Source organism: Camelina sativa, chromosome 2, assembly GCF_030686135.1.
Source record: "Camelina sativa cultivar CO46 ecotype springtype chromosome 2, ASM3068613v1".
Lineage (NCBI taxonomy): Eukaryota > Viridiplantae > Streptophyta > Magnoliopsida > Brassicales > Brassicaceae > Camelina > Camelina sativa.
The window spans coordinates 17,059,959-17,086,381 of record NC_141881.1 but is presented as its reverse complement, the minus strand read 5'-3'; the positions used below and the strand labels follow the sequence as shown (position 1 = coordinate 17,086,381).

At 34.3% G+C, this 26,423-nt stretch overlaps 1 protein-coding gene and 1 pseudogene across 2 annotated transcripts; both read left to right on the top strand.

Moving 5' to 3' along the window:
* Positions 1 to 687: 687 nt before the first annotated feature.
* LOC104723790 (beta-D-xylosidase 1) lies at positions 688 to 5,745 on the top strand. Its single transcript, XM_010442201.3, has 6 exons — positions 688 to 1,470; positions 2,029 to 2,310; positions 3,547 to 3,716; positions 3,804 to 3,901; positions 3,981 to 4,739; positions 4,844 to 5,745. Exons 1-6 carry the CDS (start codon positions 1,048 to 1,050, stop codon positions 5,437 to 5,439), a joined length of 2,328 nt encoding a protein of 775 aa, XP_010440503.1. The 5' UTR covers positions 688 to 1,047; the 3' UTR covers positions 5,440 to 5,745.
* Positions 5,746 to 6,419: 674 nt separating this feature from the next.
* Positions 6,420 to 7,917, top strand: LOC104751614 (protein trichome birefringence-like 4; annotated as a pseudogene). Its single transcript, XR_015568204.1, has 6 exons — positions 6,420 to 6,498; positions 6,590 to 6,642; positions 6,689 to 6,778; positions 6,870 to 7,066; positions 7,148 to 7,306; positions 7,390 to 7,917. The product of XR_015568204.1 is annotated as a protein trichome birefringence-like 4 (transcript).
* Positions 7,918 to 26,423: the final 18,506 nt, after the last annotated feature.

Sequence of the window (26,423 nt, the reverse complement as noted above, 5' to 3'; positions counted from 1 at the left end):
GTTTAATAAGGAATTATATAATAGTTTATATATATAACAAAAAAAATTGAAGTAGTTTGTTAGCTGTATTATGTCATGAAAAGAGTGAGAGAATTTGTTTTTTTTTTTTTTTAACTTCGAGTGAGTTATGATTTAATTAATGTTAATTTTCTAATAGAAAAATCCGTTTTAAACAAAAAAAAAAGGAGTTACCATTTTTTATATTTTTTAACCAGCGTTAGGGATTATGCGGATGTAGTGGCGGCGGTGGGGGACAAGTCCAAGCATGGACATGACTGGAGGGGAGGCTACGGTAGGTGGTTTCAACAAATTAATACCATACAGTTAACAACAAATGAGTCTTAACGTTGAAAAAATTAACAGGTTTAATTGATGTAGTATTTATTAGTTATGCTTATTGAATTAAATTGAGGAAACACATCAAATACTTCATGCTAGATAGTAACAATTCTGTTATATATGTATTGTATTGATAAATAAAAATAATAGATGATCTGTTGTAGATCTATCGAACATATATAGTCTTACTACCAAGTTTTTTTTTTTTTTTTGGTTAAAGTCGATCCATTGTAAAAGTATTATATTGAAAAAAAAAGATTGTAGTGAATTCCATATTTCTAAGTTACGATGAAATTATAATAAGAGATTGTGCGGTTCAAAAGGAATCATCATCACTGGTAATGCTTTATGTAAAAATATCGACAAATGTAATATATCACTGAGAAAACGTAAAAATAATGTTGAAGAAAGGAAAAACAAACTGACACTTTAAAAAAGGGAAAATAAATTATTAAATATTTTTCAGCAATTTCTTTTTTTGGTTTGAGATATCTCATTTTTGCCCAACTAGATTGTTTTATCTTTATCTTATTTTATGTTCATGACAAGAGACTCTTATCCTTTGTCATCTATTTTCGCCTAAAACTTCTCTATAAATACCTCGTTCACTTTTCTATCACATGAAAACTAAAAAACACAAACATCACATGTATACACACACATAGTTTTTTACAACACACACATACACAAACACACAGATATATCAAAATGTCTTGTAATAATAATAAAGCATTTTTAGTCGGCAACAAAGTCGTCGTTATACTTGTATTCCTCTTATGTTTGGTTCACTCGTCAGAGTCACTTCGCCCACTCTTTGCATGCGATCCGGCAAACGGGTTAACCCGGACGCTCCGGTTCTGTCGGGTTAACGTACCGATTCACGTGAGGGTTCAAGATTTGATCGGGAGGCTCACGTTGCAGGAGAAGATCCGTAACCTCGTCAACAATGCTGCCGCCGTGCCACGCCTCGGTATTGGAGGCTATGAGTGGTGGTCCGAGGCCCTTCACGGTGTTTCCGACGTTGGTCCCGGCGCTAAGTTCGGTGGTGCTTTTCCAGGCGCCACAAGCTTCCCACAAGTCATCACCACGGCAGCTTCTTTCAACCAGTCTCTATGGGAAGAGATCGGACGGGTGAGGATAATTAAGAATTTTTGTGTTTAAAAAAATATAGTTTTAAAAATGAAGATTTTATGATTTCTCTACGTGAAAAACGTCATCGACATCGTTAGAGGTCATACACTAGTGATAGATTAGTAGGACGCTCTCTATTTATTATTCTTGGAAATTTATAATTCACATGAATTTTACTGACTACGACATGAGTCCATCGAATAAGTCAGAAAATTAAGTTAGACAAAGTCCAAAACCGGTATATTTTACTTTAGACATCAAATCCAAAACCAGTATATATATATAAAACATATTTTGAAATACTATGGGTTGAACCGAATTTATATTTTGTAATTTATATATATACACACACATATGTTATATGTTTATGTATTGTTTGCCAAATTTAATACTTATATGATGATGGGCAAGCTAGCTATAACCAGTGAATATCAAAATAATACTTTTATTTATCATATGGTGTAAATATGAAGTATATTTATTTCTTTCAACAAAAGCAAAGGCATACGGACAATATATATATATTCAAAATTAACATAATTTATGGTAAAATAAAAGGTGGTGTCTGATGAGGCAAGAGCTATGTACAATGGAGGCGTGGCCGGTCTGACATATTGGAGTCCAAATGTGAATATACTGAGGGATCCACGGTGGGGCCGAGGCCAAGAAACTCCTGGTGAAGATCCTATCGTTGCCGGAAAATACGCCGCCAGCTACGTCAGGGGACTTCAGGGCACCGCCGCCGGTAACCGCCTCAAAGTCGCCGCATGTTGCAAACATTACACCGCTTATGATCTTGATAACTGGAATGGCGTCGACCGTTTCCATTTCAACGCTAAGGTAAATCTCATTCACATTTACTTACTTATCTCTAATTATGTGTTTTGAAGTTTTTGACTACTAAACTTCTTTTCTTTGGTTGAAAAATGCTAAAACTCTTTAAAAAATTTTTTTAGACATTATCTTTAGAATTTGTATGGGAATAAAAGAGAACCCGTGAGTCTCTACTCTATTATTCTTCCATTTTAAGTGGTTCGTCATTTCATAAAAATTTCAAATTTCATTTTCGTTTTTTTCAAGAAAAAAAAAACAAAAGATTAGATTTTTTTGCTGAAACTTGTAAATATACTTTCTCGAATTAGAAATTTCTACTTTATGTCGTTTTCTATTATTTATGGCTCCACGCAACGAATTAATTGGATGTGACTAAATATGCGTTTTCTCGTTAATAATGGCCAATCGTCTTTTATCTTCTTTCGTAACAAGATTCGCTAAATTCAGAAGATAGCTTAAATCAATATATATCTCCATCGTGAGGCATTAGTTATTTATAGTTCCGTCGAATATGCGTCACTTCGCAATCTTGCAAAAGACTTTTTTCATCCTACTCAATCGAAATATATCATCAAATAGGTAAAATATGTGTAGATTTGTATGCATGTCACAGTCAGATACAAAAAAAACATTTGCCTAATATATAACAGCTAATTAAGCCAATAGACAGCGTGACTTAGTGATGTGTCATATGCATAGTCTTATGTAATATTGGTGGAGAATCTTATCCCTAATTGGTTCATGTGGACCAACTTGGGCCAAGCTCCTTTCCATTTATCTTGTTCATCCCAAATATATGCAATAAATTAAATTATATTTAACAAAAAAGATTCGTTTCTCATGCATAAATAATTTAAACCATAACCATCTAAACGAATTCACTATTGATATGCATCAAGATAATAGTATGCTTTTATTATTATAGATAGCTAATAGGTGCATGGTTGGTCCTAAGAATTTGGGACCTCAAACCTAGAAGAAAATTATGATATATAAAGTTTATTCAAATAAAATAAAATTAACTTGAACTAGTAGTGTTTTTAATACATTTTTCCATAAAAGCTAACCATTTAAACTTTTGTTGAAAAAAAAAAAAGCTAACCATTTAAACTAATACAATTTTAGGATTAGTATATTCAAGCTAATATAATATCATTGACTAACGTAATAAAGTGGTAGGGGGTGGCTTAGTCAAAATTTTCTTAAGTATGGGTTATTTATTTAATTTATTAATGGATTTAGGTCACCCAACAAGATTTAGAAGACACATACAATGTACCATTCAAATCATGTGTCTCCGAAGGAAAGGTCGCAAGTGTTATGTGCTCGTACAACCAAGTCAATGGAAAGCCCACATGTGCTGATGAAAATCTCTTAAAGAACACTATTCGTGGTCAGTGGCGTCTCAATGGGTAAGTTTTAAAAGTCACACAAAATCAACAGCTCATATCAAATTTGACTCATAGACTAATAATATGAATGCATACGTATATATATAGGTACATTGTCTCAGATTGTGACTCTGTTGATGTTTTCTTCAACCAACAACATTACACCAACAGTCCGGAAGAAGCCGCCGCCGCCTCTATTAAAGCCGGTAAGTTGTTATATTCAATTGCATGCATGTGAACCGTCCGGTTAAGTTTGATAAGAAAAAACATTGTGTCGTTATACAGGTTTGGACTTGGACTGCGGGCCGTTTTTGGCGATTTTCACGGAAGGTGCAGTGAAGAAAGGATTGTTAACGGAGAATGACATCAATTTAGCACTTGCTAATACATTAACGGTCCAGATGAGACTTGGTATGTTTGATGGCAATCTTGGACCTTATGCTAACCTAGGGCCAAGAGATGTTTGTACTCCGGCCCATAAACATTTAGCTCTTGAAGCGGCTCATCAAGGAATTGTTCTTCTCAAAAACTCCGGCCGGTCTCTTCCACTCTCCCCTAGGCGCCATCGCACCGTCGCCGTGATTGGACCAAACTCCGATGTCACCGAGACTATGATCGGAAACTATGCAGGGAAAGCGTGCTCCTATACGACCCCTTTGCAAGGTCTCTCAAGATACGCGAGGACACTTCACCAAGCTGGTTGTGCCGGCGTGGCTTGTAAAGGAAACCAAGGATTTGGTGCGGCTGAGGCAGCGGCGCGTCAAGCCGACGCAACGGTTCTTGTGATGGGATTGGATCAGTCGATAGAGGCGGAGACACGCGATCGAACGGGGCTGCTTTTACCGGGTTTCCAACAAGACCTAGTGACCCGTGTGGCTCAAGCTTCTAGAGGTCCAGTGATTTTGGTCCTTATGAGTGGTGGACCAATCGATGTAACCTTCGCTAAGAATGATCCTCGTGTTGCTGCTATCATATGGGCTGGGTATCCGGGTCAGGCGGGTGGAGCTGCCATTGCCAATATCATCTTTGGTGCTGCTAACCCCGGTACATAGCGAACAATGATTTTTTTTTTTTTAAGCCAAACTAAACATTAAATTTATTTAGCTTTGATTATTAACAGTCAATATTTTATATGTATCTTATGATAGGAGGAAAGCTACCAATGACATGGTATCCACAAGATTATGTGGCTAAAGTGCCAATGACGGTAATGGCCATGAGAGCATCTGGAAATTACCCTGGAAGGACTTATAGATTCTACAAAGGTCCAGTGGTATTTCCATTTGGGTTCGGCTTAAGTTACACTACCTTCACTCACAGTTTAGCCAAAAGCCCATTGGCCCAACTATCAGTTTCACTCTCCAATCTCAACTCTGCCAATGCCATTTTCAACTCTTCATCACACTCTATCAAAGTGTCTCACGCCAACTGCAACTCATTTCCGAAAATGCCCGTCCACGTTGAAGTATCGAACACCGGTGAATTTGATGGAACACACACGGTTTTCGTCTTTGCCGAACCGCCGAAAAACGGAATAAAAGGATTGGGTGTGAACAAACAATTGATTACGTTTGAAAAGGTTCATGTCACGGCAGGGGGGAAACAGACAGTTCAAATTGATGTTGATGCTTGCAAGCATCTTGGTGTGGTTGATGAGTATGGAAAGAGGAGAATCCCAATGGGTGAGCATAAGCTGCACATCGGTGACCTTAAACATACTATTTTAGTCCAACCGCAACTTTGACGGAGGCATATAAACAGAAACAACAAATACGGAAACCATGATCTTTAACAAAGTGAAGTGTTTCTTCTTATTTCTATTATTATATAGAGAGATAGGTTTATTTTCTTATGAAATTTAAATACTCAAGAAAAGTATGAAATTTGCAAAGAAGCACCAAAGGGTTGCTTCTTAGATATGTGTTTTTTTTTCCTTTGTTTTTTATTTGGACCAAAGTTATTGTAACTTGTGGCTCCCAACATAAGAAATACAAGGAGCCCTTGTAAAATGGTGAAACTAAAGATAAATGAAAATAAATGTTAAAATAAATGTCCCATATTGATAAGCTTGAAATGTGTTATTACTTATTACCGTTTTTCCAAATACGCTTTAAACTTTGCTGTCTATGTTTTTTTTTGTCTGTTTCTGTCTAGACATATATTAGGTGTTGTAAGAGGAGTTTTTGGTTGGAACTTTGGGCATAAAGTCGCAAATGACTCACTGCAACTTTATAGGTTCATGGAATGGTATGAAGATGTTGGTATGGTGGATGAGATTTATTTTACAAGTGCATTCATTCGTAGCCAATATCACTTTTAAGTTTGGTTTGAATATATTTAAGTTTTATTTGTTAGGTTTAAAAAATGTATTTAAAGTTAGTTTTTCAAGATCCTTCTTTGGCTATAAAACAAACAAAACAAATAAAACATCTTATTTCGTGTCGAGCCCTGAGATCATTGTTAGGTTTGATTTTACTTTTCTTCCTAATATGGTTTAATTTCATGGCAGTCAATAAATGGTTTACAATAGGCAAAGTAAAAAACATAGAGCGGGTTGGTGATGACTTTGTATTCAACTGCTAGAAACTTCTCTTATGTATTTTTTCTAACCTTCTACATGAAACTTAAACTCTACTTACTTGCACCACAAGACTTAAAAAATTTTCAGAAACTAAAATGGAATTTATATAAGGTGGATTTAATCATTCTTGTGAACTCTTGACAATGGCGTTTTCATTCATCAGAGACCTCCGGATCTCAGTCACCCTTGTCGTTTTTTTCTTCCTCTTAATTTCCTTTCCAGGTCTGTTGTTCATTTTATACACAAGCATGTATGTTACTTCTTTTGCAAGGTTTTGGTAACTTCATTTAAAAAATGTTAATTAATTTTACAGGGAACACTTACAGTGACGAAGACGAATCGGATGCAGGAGATTCAGGTGGAGGAGTTGGAGGTGGCGGTAGTGGGACAGGTGTGGGAGGCGGAGGGATAGGTTCTGGTACTGGATTTAACGGCGGAGGGACAGGTTTTGGCGGAGGAGGATCGGGTGCTAGTGGCACAGGTTTACGGTTTCAGGTTCAAAGTAAGTCTATCCCAGAAAACATAATCTCCCCATTGGTTTTTGGAATTAACGTTTTAGGTTTGTGATAAGTTTTGATTTGTTTTGGGGTTAGGACTTTGACTGTTCTATTGACTTCATCAAGTCACCATTCCTCGTTCAAGAATCAGAAGCTTTAGATGTGTACGGGAAGAGAAGAGAGACGCTGAGACTCGATATGATCCAACGATCGATGACAAAGATATACAAAAACGCAGACATTGTTATATTTAACACTGGTCACTGGTGGACTCACCAGAAAACATACGAAGGGTATGAAACTATGAACTGAACCTTTCTTTTTTACACTTGTCTCTGTTCATATCTGAGTTAACTATGTTTTTCGATGTTTAGGAAAGGTTATTTCCAGGAGGGGAAGCGAGTTTACGAAAGATTAGAAGTGAAAGAAGCTTACACAAAAGCTCTACATACATGGGCTGATTGGGTTGATTCCAATATCAACAGTAGTAGAACAAGAGTCTTCTTCGTCGGTTACTCCTCTTCACATTTTAGGTAGAGAATAGTTTCCTTTCATTCCAAGCAATCTCTGTTAGGGTATAGAAATTTGGTTTTGACTCGAGAGTTTTTAACTGCAGGAAAGGGGCGTGGAACAACGGAGGAGAATGCGATGGAGAAACAAGACCGATACAGAACGAGACGTACACAGGAGCGTATCCATGGATGATGAAAGTGGTCGAATCAGTAATCTCTGATATGAAAACGCCAGTGTTTTACATGAACATAACGAAGATGACTTGGTACAGAACGGACGGTCATCCGTCGGTTTATAGACAGCCTGTGGAGGTCCGAGGAAGTTCTCCTGCAGCCAGAATGTTTCAAGATTGTAGCCACTGGTGCCTACCTGGAGTTCCTGATTCATGGAATCAGCTTCTCTACGCTACTCTGCTAGTTTCACATAGTTCCCTGCTTGCCTGACAAGTCACTTGGAAGTCTCTTGTAGTTCTTGCCTCTGTATATTAGGTTTTACCGCTAAGGCAAGAACTCTTTCGTACTGTATTTAAAGCCTAAACATCGTTAGAAATGGGTAAAAGATCCATTTGATTGTGTACATTGTCTTTGCTTGTAATGTGGTTTGACAGCTATACTGATTAGTGATTACCGACATCTCTCAATCTCTCTCACTCTCGCTCTCACTCTTTTTTTTTTTTTTGCTAAGAGTGTTAATATCATTATAAATGAAAAAGTTTGGCTTGTACAAACGTTAAGCACATGGTCCTTGAAACCTTGGCAAAAAAGGATAAAAACAAGGTTACAAGATTGGGAACACACAAAATGGGTTCATTAGATCCATCGCTGCATCAAGTTGCGGAAACTCTTTCTGTGTTGTCTTGCTCTTTTTTTTGGTTTGTGACGTAAATTGTATTAACGGTGTGTTTATTTTTCTACTATTTGTGTTAACAATTTGTGGGGAAATATCACTTTTTCCTCAGTCTCTCTTACTTAGATATAACATAAGACCTGTTTGACAAAAAAAAAAGAAGATATAACATAAGACCTAATTAAATACAGAAAACTTACAGATTTGAGTTCCACAAAGCATAAACATTTGAATATTGGTTACCATATATTTTTGGAACTTCATTTTCAGATTTGAACAAAAAAATGTTTTCATTTTGAAGATAAAATATTTTGATTTCTAGAGACACAGGGTACAAGTGTACATGTATATGAAGTGATGCATACGTGATGATTCTACAAAAGCATTCACATACCGGGTATATTTGGATTTTCCAAACGCGACGAGGCTCTTGAAGCGTAAGGTTTGGAATGTTGGTCGGTTTCTAGACCTTACCACTAATATAAGAGGGGTGGAAGCGTTGTTACTTGTTAGTCATCATCACTCATCAGAGATCATCCCTTACTTGAATATATCTTAGGAAGTCAGCATGGTTCTGATATCGACACATTTAATCTTCCTTCACTATCTAATGGTCTTCAGAAAAGCCAAAATTCAGAATATAATAGAAGTCAATGTAAGGCGATTAGTGCTGCAGTTGGTGATTATAAATTGGCACTTCTTCAAGGTCCTCCTGGGACTGGTAAAACGAGGACAATTATCGGTGCTATCAGTGGATTAATTGCAAGCAGATCTGGTTGTAGGGTACTGGTCACTGCTCATTCCAATGTTGCAGTTGATGAAATTGTCTCGCGGCTCTGTAGTTGTCAGATTTATGGTAGCTACCCTTTTAATTACTTGATGAGAATGTTATTATATTTTAGTTTCTGTTTTATTAAATACTCCAGTTTAGCTCAATCCTCAATGAAATAAGTTTTAGACGAGATAAAATAATTACTTATGAGATTATGTCATATAGAATATTACGATTATGTCATATAGAATAGTAATATTTGGCATTTTAGACAGTTTTCAAAACATAATTATAAAAGTAGTATAATCACTATTTACAATTAGCAAATTCCACATTTTTACTGTTTTTACTGTTTACAAGACTTTCCAACCCTCAACAATATTTTATATTTACAACTTATGCCATCTGAGTCTCTGATTTTTTTTTTCTTCAAATATATGTTTTCTATAATCTTAAAAACAAAATGCTGGCTAATTAAAATTTGTTTTCTAAAATTTTAAAGATGTACAAAAACCTATGTTTTTTTGTTTATAATTTGATATGCATTTTGTTTGATGATTTTATTTGATAATGTTGAATATTTTTTACAAATTTTGTATCCGTACACATTATTAAATGTACATATGTATGTACACATTATTAAGTGTACAAATGTTTGTACACATTATTAAGTGTTTACATATGTACACTTAATAAGATGTGTAAACATATGTACACTAAATAAGGTGTACGGATACAAAAGATGTATATAATATATTTAAAATTTATTAAATAAAATTCATATCAAATTGTTAAGGAAAAAATTTAGATTTTTTTTGTATCCAAGAAAATTTCTAAAAAAGTATTATATTAACAACATTTGAATAATTATGATTGAAGAAAAAAAAACTTTATTTCTCACCCACACACACATACCCCTTTTGGTAATCTTCTCACCCAACCCTATGTCTCACAATCTCTTCTATCTCACACATTTTCTATTACACAACACCTATTTTTCCAATTTTGAATAGTAAATGTATTAGTTTGTCAATTAAGTTCCAAAATGTACTAATATGCAAACAAACCCTAAATAATCTTGTACTATGTACTAACCCGTGGTAGACCGCGGGCTAAACATTTTGTTTTAGAAAAATGTGTAATAAGATATTTGTTAAATTATTTATAATGGTTTATGATTGAAAATGTTGGTTGATTAATTTTTTGATGAAAAACTCTTCCTGCAATACTATTGTATTATAATTAAATTATTGTATAAAGTTATAGTATAAAGTTATAGTATAAAGTATAAAGTTAAATTATTGTATTATAATTTTTGGAGAAAATGTTGATATGTCTCAAAAAAAATTAATTAATTTTTTTAATAATGTGTAAAAAACTCAGAATGCATGCACGCTTCTTGGGTGATTAATTTTGGTTGATTAATGATTAATAATAAGTAATAAGATAATAAGATGATTATTAATAATTATTTTTTATACGCTCAATAGTTTTAGCCAAAGATTTGGGATTAGATCGATTAATTGGTTAATGTATTTAATTTAAGTCCATTTAAGTCGATTAATTATCCATGTAACCCTTGATTTTGGGTGATTAATTTTGATTGATTAATGATTAATAATAAGTAATAAGATAATAAGATGATTATTAATAATTATTTTTTACACCTTCAACAGTTTTAGTCTTTATTTAACAATTTCTAATGGCAATTGAATGTAAATTTTTACATTTTTCAAGATGATTTTTAATTTTGTACTTTTCAATTAATATAGTAGAATTCCAAATTTGTTGTTGATTTTTTTGTACTAATTATAATTTGTTAGCTGTCTCTTTGCGTATCACTGATACTCCTCAGAATTTGTTCCGGAAAGTATCGGGATAATAACCCTTTACATTTATCAACTCGAGATTGTGTGCTCTAGTGTTTTGGAAGCATTTGGGTCTAAAGCAGTAGAAGTTAATAACATAATTATCATCCTATCAACCGTAAGATCTTCACCTACTCATGGATATGTTTTCTTGCGGATCAGAGACATAATTAAATTGGTTTACTTATGATTTCATTATGCAGACATGATTAAGATTTACTGAAAAAAGATTTGATTTTTCACATAAAAAAGGAAAAAAATAAAGAAGAAGAAGATTTGCTGAAAAACATATGACATTGATTAAAGGGCGTAGAATATGAGTCATATGTTCATCATAACTTTTTCTTCTTTTCCATTTGATTCACATTTTTCCACAATCGAGTGAGTTCCGAAAGCGAGTAATTTCCATATTGAGTAAACTCTACAAATTAAATTAGTTAAAAAAACTATTGGAGATAAGAACAAATTCCCTTAAAGTTAGTTTGCCATTCAGTTCAAAACTGAAAAACATATATAACTACTACTGATCGTACACCAGTGATTTGTCTACTCATTTTTTCGGCAATAATTGTTCTATTTATTCAACATTCTGGCATAAAGTGAATTTTTGTTAAAAATGTATGTAGTCATTGCATATTAAAACTGACCAAAAGTAATGGTGGAGCTGCGTTATAGATTTGAAAAGAATTATTATCGTAGTTTTTTTGCTAATATTTATAGTTTTTTTTTTTTTTGGGGTTCCAAGAATATTTCGAAGGCATATTCATTCGTAAGCCTTTGTATATTAGGTTTTACCGTTAATGCATGAACTCCTTCGTACTGTATTGAAAGTAGGTCCCTAGCAATGGGTAAAAGATCCAACTTGATGATAGCTATATTGATCATTACCGACATTTTCTCTCTATCTCTCTCTCACTCTCACTCCTTTTTTGTTTGTGAGGTAAATCGTATTAACGGTGTTTTTGTTTTCTACTATTTGCGTTAACACATTTTTGAGGGGAAATAACCTTTTTTCCTAAATTTCTCTTATTTACATATAACATAAGAACAAAAACACTTCAAAAATTTGAGTAAACATTTTAATATTGGTGGCTATTATTGGAAATTTCATTTTCAAATTTTAGTTGAAAAAAAAAGGGGCATTCTCAAAAATACCCCTTTTTCCATATCTCTTTTTAAAAATACCTCTTCATGTTGACCATTTTTGAAACTACCCCTCTTTATATACAAAATGACCAAATTACCCTTTTTGAGTGACAGCAAGAATGTACAGTCATCAAAATCGAAAATATTTTCCCGCCAAAAAAATTTTCCGCCAAAATTTTTTTTCCCGCCAAAATCGAAAAATTTTCTTGAAAATATTATTTTTTCCCGCCAAAAAAAAAAATTTTCCCGCCAAAATCGAAAAATTTTCCCGCCAAAAATATTGAAATTTATACCTTTTTTAAACACATTGTAAACGCTTTTAAAAACCTTGTAAATGCTTTTAAAAAGCTTGTAAATGCTTTAAAAGGTTTTTAAACACCTTGTAAACGCTTTTAAAAACTTTTTAAAAACATTTAAAAGGTGTTTAAAAACCTTTTAAAAATTTTATAAAAACTTTTACAAGGTTTTTAAAAACATTATAAAAGGGTTTAGAAGGTGTTTAAAAACCTTTTAAAAATCCTTTTAAAAACCATTTGAAAACTTTTTAAAAACCTTTTAAAAACTTTTTAAAACCTTTTAAAAACCTTTTAAAAATCTTGTAAAAGCGTTTACAAGTTGTTTAAAAAACCTTTTAAAACTTTTTAAAAAATCTTGTAAAAGCCTTTACAAGGTGTTTATAAGGTTTTTATAAGGTAGAAACCTTATAAAACCTTTTAAAAACCTTGTAAATTTTTTTTGGCGGGAAAATTTTTTTTTCGAAATTTTTTATCAAAAGTTTTTTGACAAAAAAAATTTTGGCGGGAAATTTTTTTTGAAAAATTTTTGGCGGGAAAATATGTCGGAAATTTTTTGGCGGGAAAATTTTGTTTTTCTTTTTATTGAATAAAATAATTTTCATCTAAGGGTAAAATGGTCATTAAAAATTAAAAGAGGGCATAAATAAAAATGGCCAGAAAAGAGGGTATTTTTGAAAAGGGGTATAACAAAAGGGGCATTTTTAACAAATTCTCAAAAAAAAATTCATATACCATATTAAAAAAAAGACAATATACAAATGTATACCCTAAAAAAAATCTAACAAAAAGTCATTTTGAAGAAAATATCATTTAGTTGACAAAAAAAAAAAAAAAAAAGAAGAAAATATCATTTTGATTTCTAGAGATAGTACACAAGTGTACATGTATATGGGTTAGATGCAGGACATGTCAAAGAGATCGGTTGGGTAATTTATTACTCAAGTGCTCATATGCAAAACAAAAGCGTATTTATACCAAAGGTCAGATTTATGTAGGTTGGTGAGAGGATCGCAGGATCCATATGGACCTGCATGGTCATTATAACCTCCGTATTTATACCAACGTCCTCTTACGCGTGGACCCAAAATGCAAACATTTTTTTAACGAATTTTATATACACCTAAGTTCTATATATATGTGCCAATGCGATTACACCGATCTATATATAATAACAATCCAAAAATACGACTAATAGTTGTGTTTTTTCAATCATACATTTTAGATATTTTTTGAAAAGTCGTGATTGATCATTAAAACGGTTATTTATGAAAAGTTACAACTGTTCACTGTAGAGTTGTGATTATTGGAACATTCATATCTTTTGAAATCTATATATATTTGTGTGTTTGAACTGTTTTTATTTTTTTTGCCATGACACAAAATCAACTAAAATTTCAATCTCAATGGTTTATACATTTTTCTAAATTATTTTCCAGCATTCTTTCTTTTAAAAAACAATAAATTTCTCTAATTCTTGATTTAACAAAAGATTTTTAAAATGATGAATATAATAGAAATCCGAATAAATACCACCAAAAGTTGTGTTTTCTCAATCATACATTTTGGATAATTTTCCAAAAAATCTGTAAAAAATTGAAATTGTATGTTTTACAAAAAAGTTGTGATTGTTCATTGTAACGGTTTTTTTTGTAAAGTTGAAACTGGTCATTGTAGAGTTGTGTATATTCAAATATTCATATCTTTTAAAATCTATATATATTTGTCTGTTTGAGCTGTTTTCATTTTTTTGCCATGACACAAAATTATATAAACTTTGAATCTCAACGGTTTTTACAGCTTTCTAAATTATTCTCTATCATTCATTCTTTTAAAAGTAAAGAAATTCCTCAATTTTTGATTTAACAAATTTTTTTTGGAATGATGAATCTAATTTACAACTTTTAGTTAATTTTAAATATAAAAATTTAATAAAAATACCTAGAGTTTTTTTCCCAGAGTTAGATGGATTATATAGTGAGTTTTTGAATTTGACTTTTCAATATGATAATAAAGATGCTTTCTATTTAAAAACAGTTTATATGGGTTATTAGGTATAAATATAATCAAGTGCAGACACAACAGTTTCGATTTTTCGTAATACCTTTTCGTAAAAATTTGTTTTTATTTGCTTTTTAGAAAAAGAAAATTGAAACGGTTGTATCTGTTTATTATAGAGTTGTGTCTTTTCACTATATTTTATTTATATTTTTTCAGCAAAACTTTTCATTCTAATAAGTGTGTCTATTTAAATAGTCATGTCCTTTGAACTCTCTTTATATTTGTCTCTTCCTTAGTAACTAACAAGTTCGTTGAAACAAATTTTTCATTTTATGTTGAATCTAAATAATTAAATATTAATATCTAATATTTAACGTTATCCTATAATCTAACTAAAATTTTAGAAATGGTTATAGCAATAGAGAAATTTAATACAACTTAATAAAAAATTTACATTTGCGTCCATTTATCGTAACTTTTCTTAAAAATATATATTAATATTTAAAAATAATAATAACAATCTGAATAAATGTAAACAACAGTTGCGATTTTTGGTAGTATTTTTTTGTAAAAAAATTATTTTTATTTGTTTTTAAAAAAAAAACTCAAACAGTTGTATCTCTTCATTGTAAAGATGTGTCTTTTCACTATATTTTATTCATATTTTTTATCACAATTTTTCGTTTTAATAGGTGTGTCTATTTAAATAGTCATGTCTTTTGAACTTTTTATATATTTGTCTCTTCATCAATAACTAACAAATCATTGTTCGTTGAAACAAATTTTCCGTTTTATGTTGAATCTAAATAATTTGGATATTAATATCTAATATTCAACGTTATTCTATAATCTAAATAAAATTTTAGAAATGATTATAGCAATATAAAAATTTAATAAAACTTAATATAGAATTTACAGTTGCGTCTATTTATCGTAACTTTAGTTATAAACTATTTCCATTTATTTTATTTTGTTTTTAAAAGTTGTGTATTTTAATTTTAATTTTTTGTTGATACAGTTTTACTCACTATTAAATATATTTTTAATTATAATTATTTAATAAAAATTATATTTACTCACTACAACCATTAGTTCAATATTCTCAGTTAGGATCACTTTGTCATAATAATTTTTTTTATTGTAGCTATTTACCATAATTCTTCATAAAATATCTTATATATTTATAATACTTAAAATTTTTTTTTGCAAGTTACGTCTATTCTACATTATATTTGTTGTTATAAGTTTTCATTTTGATGGTTGTGTTTTTAGTAACAGTTTATGTTTAATGTTTATGTTTTCAAACTATTTTGTTACATTCAAATGATTTCATAATGTATAATTTTAAATTTTAAATTTTATTTACTTTTTTTTGTAAAATATTTCCTCCGCGACATCGCGGGAGTCTGAGTCATAGTATATAGAATAAAGAGGACTAAAAACATATATGGCTTCATGAAATTATAACTCGAGAAATACTTTCTTCTTTCACTGAAATATATTTGTACATGCATCTGATTTTAAAAGTTGCTCTATAGTGTTTTCTACTAATGTTATCGATCGTTGTGTTATCACTTGTACTTTGGATTTTCTCTTTTAAGATAATGCATATTTATTTTAATGATTTAGTGTCGGCGTACATTCAATAGATTGGATTGTTGTATGAATTTTACGATGAATACAGGCGTATAGGGAAATAGAGAGAGAGAGAGAGGGGTATAAGGAACCCATAGGCGAAGAGACAAGGACAAAAAGAATTTAGAGCAATGGCTTTAATGGCAAACCTTTTGCTCGTTGTAACTAAAGAGACTCGTGATGTCTACGTGACTGGTTCATACATAATGTCATCATCCTTTTTCTATTCACTCTGTCTAGAATGTCACACATATCTTAATAAGTTACGGTCGTATTTAATTTTATTTTCTTAAATGATGCCTATGAAAAAGCAATAGTTATATAATTATTATGAGTTGACAGAAAGAAAAAAAAATGAAATCTATAACTACATTAAGATTATCAAGTTAGCTACTCGATTGAACTATGCAAATAATACATGATATAAAAAGTTCATGTCGAAATGTATTGGAAAATATTTAGAGACATAATTTATTGTTTGTTTATAGTTTTCAATCTTTTCGATAGTGAAACGTAAATTTTGTTTTGATGTATATTTGTTCTGCAAGGATTTTTAAAGTCTACTAGAAAATTAAATTTGTTCGTCGAGCAGCCAAAGTTGGTGTTGATGGAGTAAGGCAGTCATTGGAGAACGAACTCGACTCGGTCCTACTTGATGCGTGATTCTTCAAACTAAATAACTTTTTAACGTTATTATTTAGTTCATTTGACCTTAATCCATGTACATCGAAAACATTAAGGTTTAATCCATGTACATCGAAAACATTTTTAAACCTTAATGTTTTCTTGTAAAGCTTAGAAGCGGCTAGGTTTACAATGTGTTTTTTTACTGATATCAAATGATTACAACTCTACATATATAAAGGAGGACCCTATAGCAACTAGACTTGGAGAACAAGCTATAAACTTTTCTATTTTTTGTAAAGTAAATATCCAACACATTGCAAGAGGTTGTGGGTTTTGTTTTTTCCATGTGAGTTCGACGGTTCCTCACTGGCTCTCTCTAGAAGAGAGTTCTTAACCGTGAGCTAGTATATGGAGTTTAGATGACAAAAAAAAAAAAAATCCAACACATTATATATGTAACATTTATATATATATTTCTCTCAATATTCTTCTTCAAGTTAGAGCATGTAAATCTGAAATGCCCAATTTGGTTGATAAACCTTCAAACTGTCCACGACTCAAAGCTTTCGTAAGCAGATCGGAGATATGATCATGAGTACTAACATGAACCATTGTAAGAGTCCTATCTTCTACAGCATCACGAACAACATGACAATCCCGTTCAATATGCCTAGTTTGTTCGTAGAAAACTTGATTAGAAGAGATGTGGATAACAGCGTTACTATCACAAAACAAACGTATGGGTTGGGTTTCAGGATAACCCAAAATTTCCAAAAGTTGTTCAAAAGCATATTTCCTTTGAGAAAGATAAAATACCTTTAGAACCTAGTGCAATATCAATTCTAAGAAAATATTTGGCTTTTCCCGAATCCTTCATATGAAAACATCTTCCCAAGTAATCTTTAAAACTCTGAATCATTCACATGTTATTTCCACAAATTAATAAGTCATCCACGTAAACTAGAACTTGAAGCTCAACACCTTCAAGTCAGAGAGTAAAAAGAGAATAATCCGCATATGATTGGAGAAATCTAAATTTTGTCAATGCCGAAGAAAATTCAGCAAACCGACATCGAGAATCTTGCTTTAGTCCGTACAAAGATTTGTGGGAGTGACAAATTTTATTTGGATCAGAGTGACGAAAACCGAGAGGCAATTTCATGTAGACTTCCTCTTTTAAATCACCATGAAGAAAAACATTGTATACATCCATTTGATATGCTTCCCAATTTTTAGCCGAAACAATACAAAACAAACTACGAACCATCTTTATCATTACGACCGGAGAAAACGTTTCATTATAGTCTTCACCTTCTATTTGTCAATTTCCACATGCAACTAGTTAGGCTTTATAACGTTCAACAGAACCATCAGCATGCAACTTTTTTTATATAACCAGTTATTGTTAATAGCTTCTTTTCTTGGAGGCTAATCAACAATACTCAAAGTACCACTTTCTTCGAGAGCTTCTACTGCTGTACACATAGCTGTAGTCCAACGTGGGTCAAGCATAGCCTGTTTATACGAAGTTGGTTCAACCCCATCTAGCACAGCTGCTAAAAACACTTTATGACCTGGAGAGAACATATCATCAGATATATAATTCGTAAGGGAATACAATGTTTTTCCTTGGACCAAGAATGAAGAATTTGTATAAGAGTCGGGTGGAGCGTGATGGGTTTCTTCATTGCACTGAGCAGTATAAGTCACATATCCTTGTAATCTAATAGAAGGAATCTTTGAATGCTTTCCTTTACTCATTTCAACAACTTCGGGCTCTTGTGTTGTAAACGTATCTGATGGAAATGTTAATGTACGAGTTAATGGCACAACGGGAACAACAGCCAACTACAGAGCAGATGGCAACACATTCAAACATGAAGGTGAGGATACATCTAGTGTCGGAGTAGATAATACGTCCAGTGTTGAAGTCTCATTGTTGACACTATTTTCTTAAGAGTCACTCCTCCTTACTATGTGTGTCGGTGATAAATCAACTATCCAATCATCATCAATATTCTCAATGGACGGAGCATGCTCATCTTGATTCGCAACAAAAGGAAAAATATTTTCTTGGAATACCAACTATTTGCTCTCAATATCAAAAAGTTTCCAGCCTTTCTTGCCAAAAGGGTAACCTACAAAAATACAATGCTGACTTCTCAATCCAAATTTATCTTTCTCTCGTGATGTCTATGAGTATAACAAGAAGATACAAAAACCCTCATTTGGATCATATGATGGTTTTACTCCATGAAGAAGTTCATATGGTGTTCAACCTTGGAGAACTTTTGATGGAGTTTGATTTATAAGATATGCAGCTGCTAAAATTGCTTCACCCCAAAACTGAACTAGAAGATTGGCTTGAAAAAGAAGAGAGTGAGCAATAGTTAAAATATGGCGATGCTTCTTCTCGACATGTTCATTCTGTTGAGTATCGACACATGAAGTTTGATGAACAATTTCATTCTCTTTGACATATGTACAAAGACACATAAACTTCGTAGCATTGTTACTACGAACCATACAAACTGATTTGCCAAATTGTTTCTCAGCATATGCACACAAATTTTGTAGAACACATCTAACTTCTGATTTTTCTAGCAAGATATGTGTCCAAACTGCTCTAGAAAAATCATCCACAATGGTCAAAAAATAAACAGCTCCACACAAAGCTGAAACATATATGGACCCCAAACATCCACATGAATGAGAGAAAAACAAATTCGTTGCTTTATTAGAACTTTCAGAAAATACTTCTCTTGTTTGCTTAACTTTAAAACATATGTCAAAAGGAATAAGACTATCTAATTTCGAAACACTAGAGAAAGAAGGATGTCCCAGCTGGCGATGCCACAAAGTCGAATCACATTGCAAGTCAACCTTGTTTCCTCGTACAACTGCCACATTCATGAAATAGTATACCCATCACGTTTTTTTCGGCTCCAATCAAAGTTTTCAAAAGAGGGTTCTGCAAAACACAAAGTGTATCTGTAAACATTGCTACACCTTTAATCTGTTTTAACAACTTTGAAACAGACAACAAAGAAAAATTGAGATCAGGGTCGTATTGAACATCAGAAAGAGTGAGATGATCTGAAACATGGAACACCCCGATACTATTTGAAACTGTTTTACTTCCATCTGCAAAACCCACTGAGCAAGCAGGAATGGAGATAACATTTTCTAACAATGAAATATCGCCTATCTATGATGAGAGGCTCTCGTATCAAGAATCATGTCCTCACTGATCTTACCAGAAACCATCTTACCCGAAAGCTTGTCTGAATTGCCAGATGATTTCTCTTTAGCCATCTGCCCTATAACCTTCCATTGCTCAGAAGAAAAAGACGGGTAAGCAGAAGCGTTAATAGGATTTCCCTAGGACTAGAACTCTGATGAAGGCTGATAACCGAGTGATAGGCGATGTGAATGGAAGATGATGATGAACGAATGATCTTGGGTGATGATGTGCGAAAATCGAATGAAGAAACAATGGTCCGATGGTGTTAGGTGTTTAGGTGTTTAGGTGGTTAAATGGATTGTAAGATAGTGAAGGGATTCTGAATCACAAAGTGTATAGAAACCCAGAAATCAAGAACGCATTCAAGAATTCAAATTGAGAGAAGAAAGATCAACAATTCTTGTTACAACATGATTCTTCGCTAAAGAACAAAGAGGCGTAGCTTTGGGGTTTTATAATTAACCCTAGGGCTCGACACTCCAAACAACAGGAAGTTCAGAATAAAACAACAAGACGTTTAAAGGAAATAAGAAAACAGCAAAGCGTCCAGGTGACCTGTAGTAGTACAGAAGTCACTTGTATTAGTACAGAAGTACATTATTCCCCATTGGTAATGGCTTCTAGATAACTCGACGTAGTGATCCATTTGCCTCATTAAAAACCATGCTGAGAAAACCCATTGGGACAAAATTCAGCTATGGGAAAAAGAGTACAAACTTCACACCTAAGTTACCTAGTTATCATTACCAGGTGAAGTCTCCAAGGTGGATATGTTGAAGACTTGGATCCTGGGTAGGTTGAATGACCCGTCAACTATGAGTGAATGAGCGTCCTTGGCCATCTCCTTAGCTCTTGAACGAGTGATCCTTCCCACCATCTCCAGTTTCTCTGCAGCCTCTGGCTCTGTGCTTGCCACGATCATATCATCCTCCCCCTCTTCAAAAGGATTTGTCCTCAAATCGGAATCTGCATGATAAGAGAGCAAGTCAGAAATATTGACTGTTGATGATATGGTATACTTACCTTGAAGATCAGTCTGATATGCCTTGTCATGGATCCTCCTTATGACTTCCCTGAAAAACAAGTTAGCTACAATAACAGCATCACCCGTCTTGTGACTTGCAATAACGTGAGCCATCTTGCTAAACCTGTCAACCACAACAAAAATAGAATCTCTACCATTTCTGGTTCGAGGTAAGCCAAGAACAAAATGCATAGAAATTTGAGTCCAAGGTTGAGAAGGATTCGGTAGAGGAATGTACAAGCCGTGAGGCTGTACCCTACCCTTCGCCATTTTGCAGATATGACACCTAGAACAAACCTTCTCAACGTCTTTCTTCATTTGAGGCCAATAGAAGTGTTCTTGCAGTCTAAGTAGAGTCTTTGACACTCCGAAATGTCCAGCTAGTCCACCTCCGTGAGCTTCTCTGATCAGCATCTCTCTCATGGATCCTCTCGGTATGCACAATAACAGATATCCATCCTGCCTATAGTAGTTTTCAAAAGCAAACTTATGGCATTTGCCATAGCTCTCAGCAAAATCGACGTCAGTCTCATAAAGTCCTACTAGCTTAGAAGGCAAAGTAGAAATGAGAGTGTACCTCCTGGATAATGCATCTATGACTACATTATCCTTACCTGCACTTGGACTGAGGTTCTCTTTAATGTGTCCATTTCTCATCAGTTCTTCTACTTGCTCCTGAAGCTCTTTAGTTTCTGGAGATATCTCTTCTGGAAACTCATACTTGTACTCCTCTTTAATCTCTATGATTTCGCGTGGAAGCTCTTCTGCTGGCTTAGTGCTGGTGAGTGTTTCTTTATACTCAAACATGAATGTGGTCATCTCTGGATCAAATAGATTGTTGAACTCGCTGTGGTTGATGTACAGGCTGTGAGACACTTTCTCTGTATCCTTGCGGTTTATGTGAAGCTGGTCCTTGTAGATTTCGCTGGGTGTAAGTGGTAGAAGAGTGACCTTGTGTCCTTTGAACTCAAATGAATGCTTGTTGGTGTAGCCATCTTGAAACATTCTTCTGTCGAACTGCCATGGTCTTCCCAACAGAATATGACTTGATTTCATCGGAATCACATCACATAACAGCTCATCCTCATACTTCCCAATCGTTAGTTTCACCATCACTTGCTGCGTGACTGTTAAAGCTCCCTTGTTGTTCAACCACTGTAGCTGATAAGGCCTTGGATGTGAAGTGGTCTTGAGATTAAGCTTCTATACCATCTCTTCACTAGCTGCATTAGTACAGCTACCACCATCTACGATCAAGGTGCAGACCTTGTCTTGAACCATACACCTGGTGTGAAATAGGTTCTCACGCTGACCTCTATCATCGGGATGCATCTGAACACTTAAAGCTCTGCGTGTTACTAACATCTCTCCCATGACTGCGGGTTCTCCTTCTTCATCTAGTTTAGGCTCTGGTTCACTTTCTGAACTGTCTACTGGCACAATCTCTCCTCCTTTTTGAAGAAGAAACATCTTCTTGTTAGAACAGTCTCTGGAATAATGTCCCATTCCTTGGCACTTGAACCACCTGATATGACTTGTAGAGGTGCTATCTTGGGCTTATAATCAATCCTAACTTCCTCTTTGACTGTGGTTGTCACGGGTTTGCTGTCCTTGGTAAAGGCGGGTTTACTGAACTCTCTCGGCTTGGACATGTCAGGCGTAAATGTAGACCTCACTCCCTTTCTCTTGATCTGCGATTCAATCAGCTCTGCCTTATGTACCATTTCTTGCACATCTTCATAGTTCTGCAACTCTATCTGGTCTTGAATCTCTCTGTTCAATCCCCCAAGAAACCTATACATAACCATGTCTTCACTCTCCCTCAGATCAGCCCTGATCATAAGCGTTTCCAGCTCTTGATAGTAGTCTCTAACAGACTTAGTGCCTTAGATGAGACGCCTAAGCTTGTTAAGAATCTCCCTCTGATAGTGTGTAGGCACAAATTTCTTTCTCATCTGCGTGACTAACTGTTCCCATGTAGTGATAGCAGGTTCTCTCTGCCGATGTCTAGTAAGTCCCAGCTGCTCCCACCACAACAAAGCATAGCCATTGAATTCGGATATGGCTATCTTCACCTTGTTCAGCTCATAAGTACCTTGAACCTGAAAGTTGGATTCCATCTTCCTCTCCCAATCTAGATATGTTTCTGGATCATTGGTTCCATGGAAAGAAGGATACTGAATCTTGAGATGTTTCAGCTGCTGCCTCAAAGGATCATATTCCCTGCCATGATCTCTGTTTCGGTTTCTCCTCATTGTCTCTTGACTATGGTCTGAAAATTCTTCTTCTTCAGAATATTCTCTATCTGACTCAATATATACTCGATGCCTAGCTACTTTTTCAACTCGTCGTGGGCGTATATGATCTCTGCCGGTTCTGCGTTGCTCTCTTTCTGTACCCTGAGTGCTTCTCCTCTAATTGAAACAAGTCTCTCTCCCCCCAGTAAGTGTATTAACTATTCTGATCCGTGTGTGCTTGGAAGAGACTCCAACGTGTGCCTTTCCTTTGGCTAAAAGATGGGCTTCATTAGGACTAGGCGGGTCTGAAGAACTCTGTTCTGAAGCACTAGATGCTTGAGCTATGTCTTTGAACTGTTTCTCAAACTTGTTACTGAGCTGCTCCATCTGTTGCTGAAACTGAGTAGACATTAACTTGTTTGCTTCTGCTATTTGCTTGGACATGGCTTGGTTCAAAGCTTCCATAGCCTCTGGAGAAAGCTCCATTGTACCTGCAAATTAAAGAAGAAACTCGCAGTAAATTGTTCTTTGAATGAGAAAAACGAAAATAACTCTAAGACTCGAAATTTTCTAACACAAAACTACAAGAAAACGAGCAACACCTAATCCTATAGCTAACAAACTCGAAATAATCAAACCCTAATTGTAGTATAATTTCGAACAACACCAAACTAAATCCTAAACGATCTAGACACAAACGAACCAACAAAAACAAACCCTAAAACTAAACAAATGAATTTTAAGCAACAAAAATGAGATTAGGGTTTTAGAATCGCTTAGCCTTGGCACAGAGTTGGCTCTGATACCACATAATAGGATTTCCCTAGGACTAGAACTCTGATGAAGGCTGATAACCGAGTGATAGGCGATGTGAATGGAAGATGATGATGAACGAATGATATTGGGTGATGATGTGCAAAAATCGAATGAAGAAACAATGGTCCGATGGTGTTAGGTGTTTAGGTGTTTAGGTGGTTAAATGGATTGTAAGATAGTGAAGGGATTCTGAATCACAAAGTGTATAGAAACCCAGAAATCAAGAACGCATTCAAGACTTCAAATTGAGAGAAGAAAGATCAACAATTCTTGTTACAACATGATTCTTCGCTAAAGAACAAAGAGGCGTAGCTTTGGGGTTTTATAATTAACCCTAGGGCTCGACACTCCAAACAACAGGAAGTTCACTCTAAAACAACGAGACGTTTAAAGGAAATAAGAAAACAACAAAGCGTCCAGGTGACCTGTAGTAGTACAGAAGTCACTTGTATTAGTACAGAAGTACATTATTCCCCATTGGTAATGACTTCTAGATAACTCGACGTAGTGATCCATTTGCCTCATTAAAAACCATGCTGAGAAAACCCATTGGGACAAAACTCAGCTATGAGAAAAAGAGTATAAACTTCACACCTAAGTTACCTAGTTATCATTACCGGGTGAAGTCTCCAAGGTGGATATGTTGAAGACTTGGATCCTGGGTAGGTTGAATGACCCGTCAACTATGAGTGAATGAGCGTCCTTGGCCATCTCCTTAGCTCTTGAACGAGTGATCCTTCCCATCATCTCCGGTTTCTCTGCAGCCTCTGGCTCTGTGCTTGCCACGATTATATCAAGCGTGAGGACTTGTTGCGTGAGCCACTGTCGCAAAACCATGATCTCGACCAGATGGTCCTGAACTCGAACAACGCCCACACTTTGAACCACGACCACCAGCCTTATTGTTGCGTTCACTCCATCACTCTGGATAACGAACAAGCTGCCAGCAAAAATCTTTTTCATGGCCTGTCCTTCCACAATTGGAACACACCATGTTACAGTCTCTGTTTCTAGTAGCATAGGGAATGAAATGAGAGATAAAACTAGACACATCAACTGATTCACGATTAAGTGCAGGAGATGAATCCTCACGACGAGTGACAAAACCAACAACATCTGGTTGCTGTTATTTCTTCTTTGCTGTTGTAAGCCTTTGTTCTTCTCTAATTGTCTTAGCATACACTTGCGCCAGATTATGCATGGGATCAGCATCAACAATTTCACAAATCAGATTGCCAAAACGGGACTCATCAAGCCTCATGGTGAACTTTTTCATCTTCTCTTTCTTTTATGATTTAAGCTCCAGCTCCACAAGTACACACATGAGTTTGACGATATCTCTGAAGCTCATCCCACAACACCACAAGACATCCGTAATAATCAATCACGGATTGCCCATCCTGACATCACGAAGCTAGAAGACACACAATCTGGTGAATTCTGACCTTGTTTTCCTTTAGGCTCTCCCATAGTTCACCTGCATCGGAGATGAATGACACCATAGAATGCACACGTGGTATGATTGAAGTTTGTAACCATCCCACAACCATCAAATTCACATAGGTCCATAATTCCATCTCCAAACCTGTAGTCGTTAGCTTCTTGATCGAACCATCAATGAAACTAGTCTTCTTTTATCCTTGAGAGCATTAACCATCTCTGTTGTCCACTCAGTATAATTCTCTCCCGTCAACTGAACATAAGAGATCATTGAACCAGGGTTATCACCAGAAAACAAAGAGTAAGGCGTGAATTCTGATGAATCAGCAACAATAGCCTTGGTATCTCTGTCGTCCGACATTGAAACAGATGCTTGATCTTATTCAAAGATCGAAAATAAATAAGAAAAAAGAAAACTCTTTGAAAACAAAAAAAAAAAACAAAGGAAAAGGGATTTTAGGCCGTAAGCTGTAATACCATGTAAAGCTTAGAAGCAGCTAGGTTTAGAATGTGTTTTTCTTATTTATATCAAACGATTACAACTCAATATATACACAAGATTTGGAGAACAAGCTATACACTTTCCTATTCGTTGTAAAGTAAATATCCAACACATTCTATATGTAACTTTTACATATATCTCTCTCAATATTTTCTTATTTTCTCTCTTTAAGGTAAAAAAATCATTATCACTTATGATCAGTTCCTTCTTGACCACCAGTAAACATGATTCTTGATTTGAGACTCTTGATCAAATAATTTGACTTCAATCACATTCGGAATCACCCTTCAACCAAATTGTGTTACTTCAATCACATTCGGAGTCAAATCTCTATTATAGAGCAACATTTGCTCAAACCCTACTCTATATTTTACTCTAAAATAGAGAAAATAATAGGATTGCTCTATCTATAGAGCAACTCTATTCTTACCTCTATTTTTTTACACTAACTCTATTATAGAGGTGAAAATAGAGTAATACATTGAAGGAAAACAGTGCTCTATTTTTGAGTTACTCTATTTTAGAGAAAAAAATAAAGAAATACAATGGAGATGGTCTTACCAATCTTGAATACAATTATTTTGATTGTGGTTGTTCATGAGATTCCAAACGATGTGTACACTATTGTGGTTATATAAAACTAGCCTTCATGATTAACTTCTCCAATCTTATCGGTGTGTTGAATG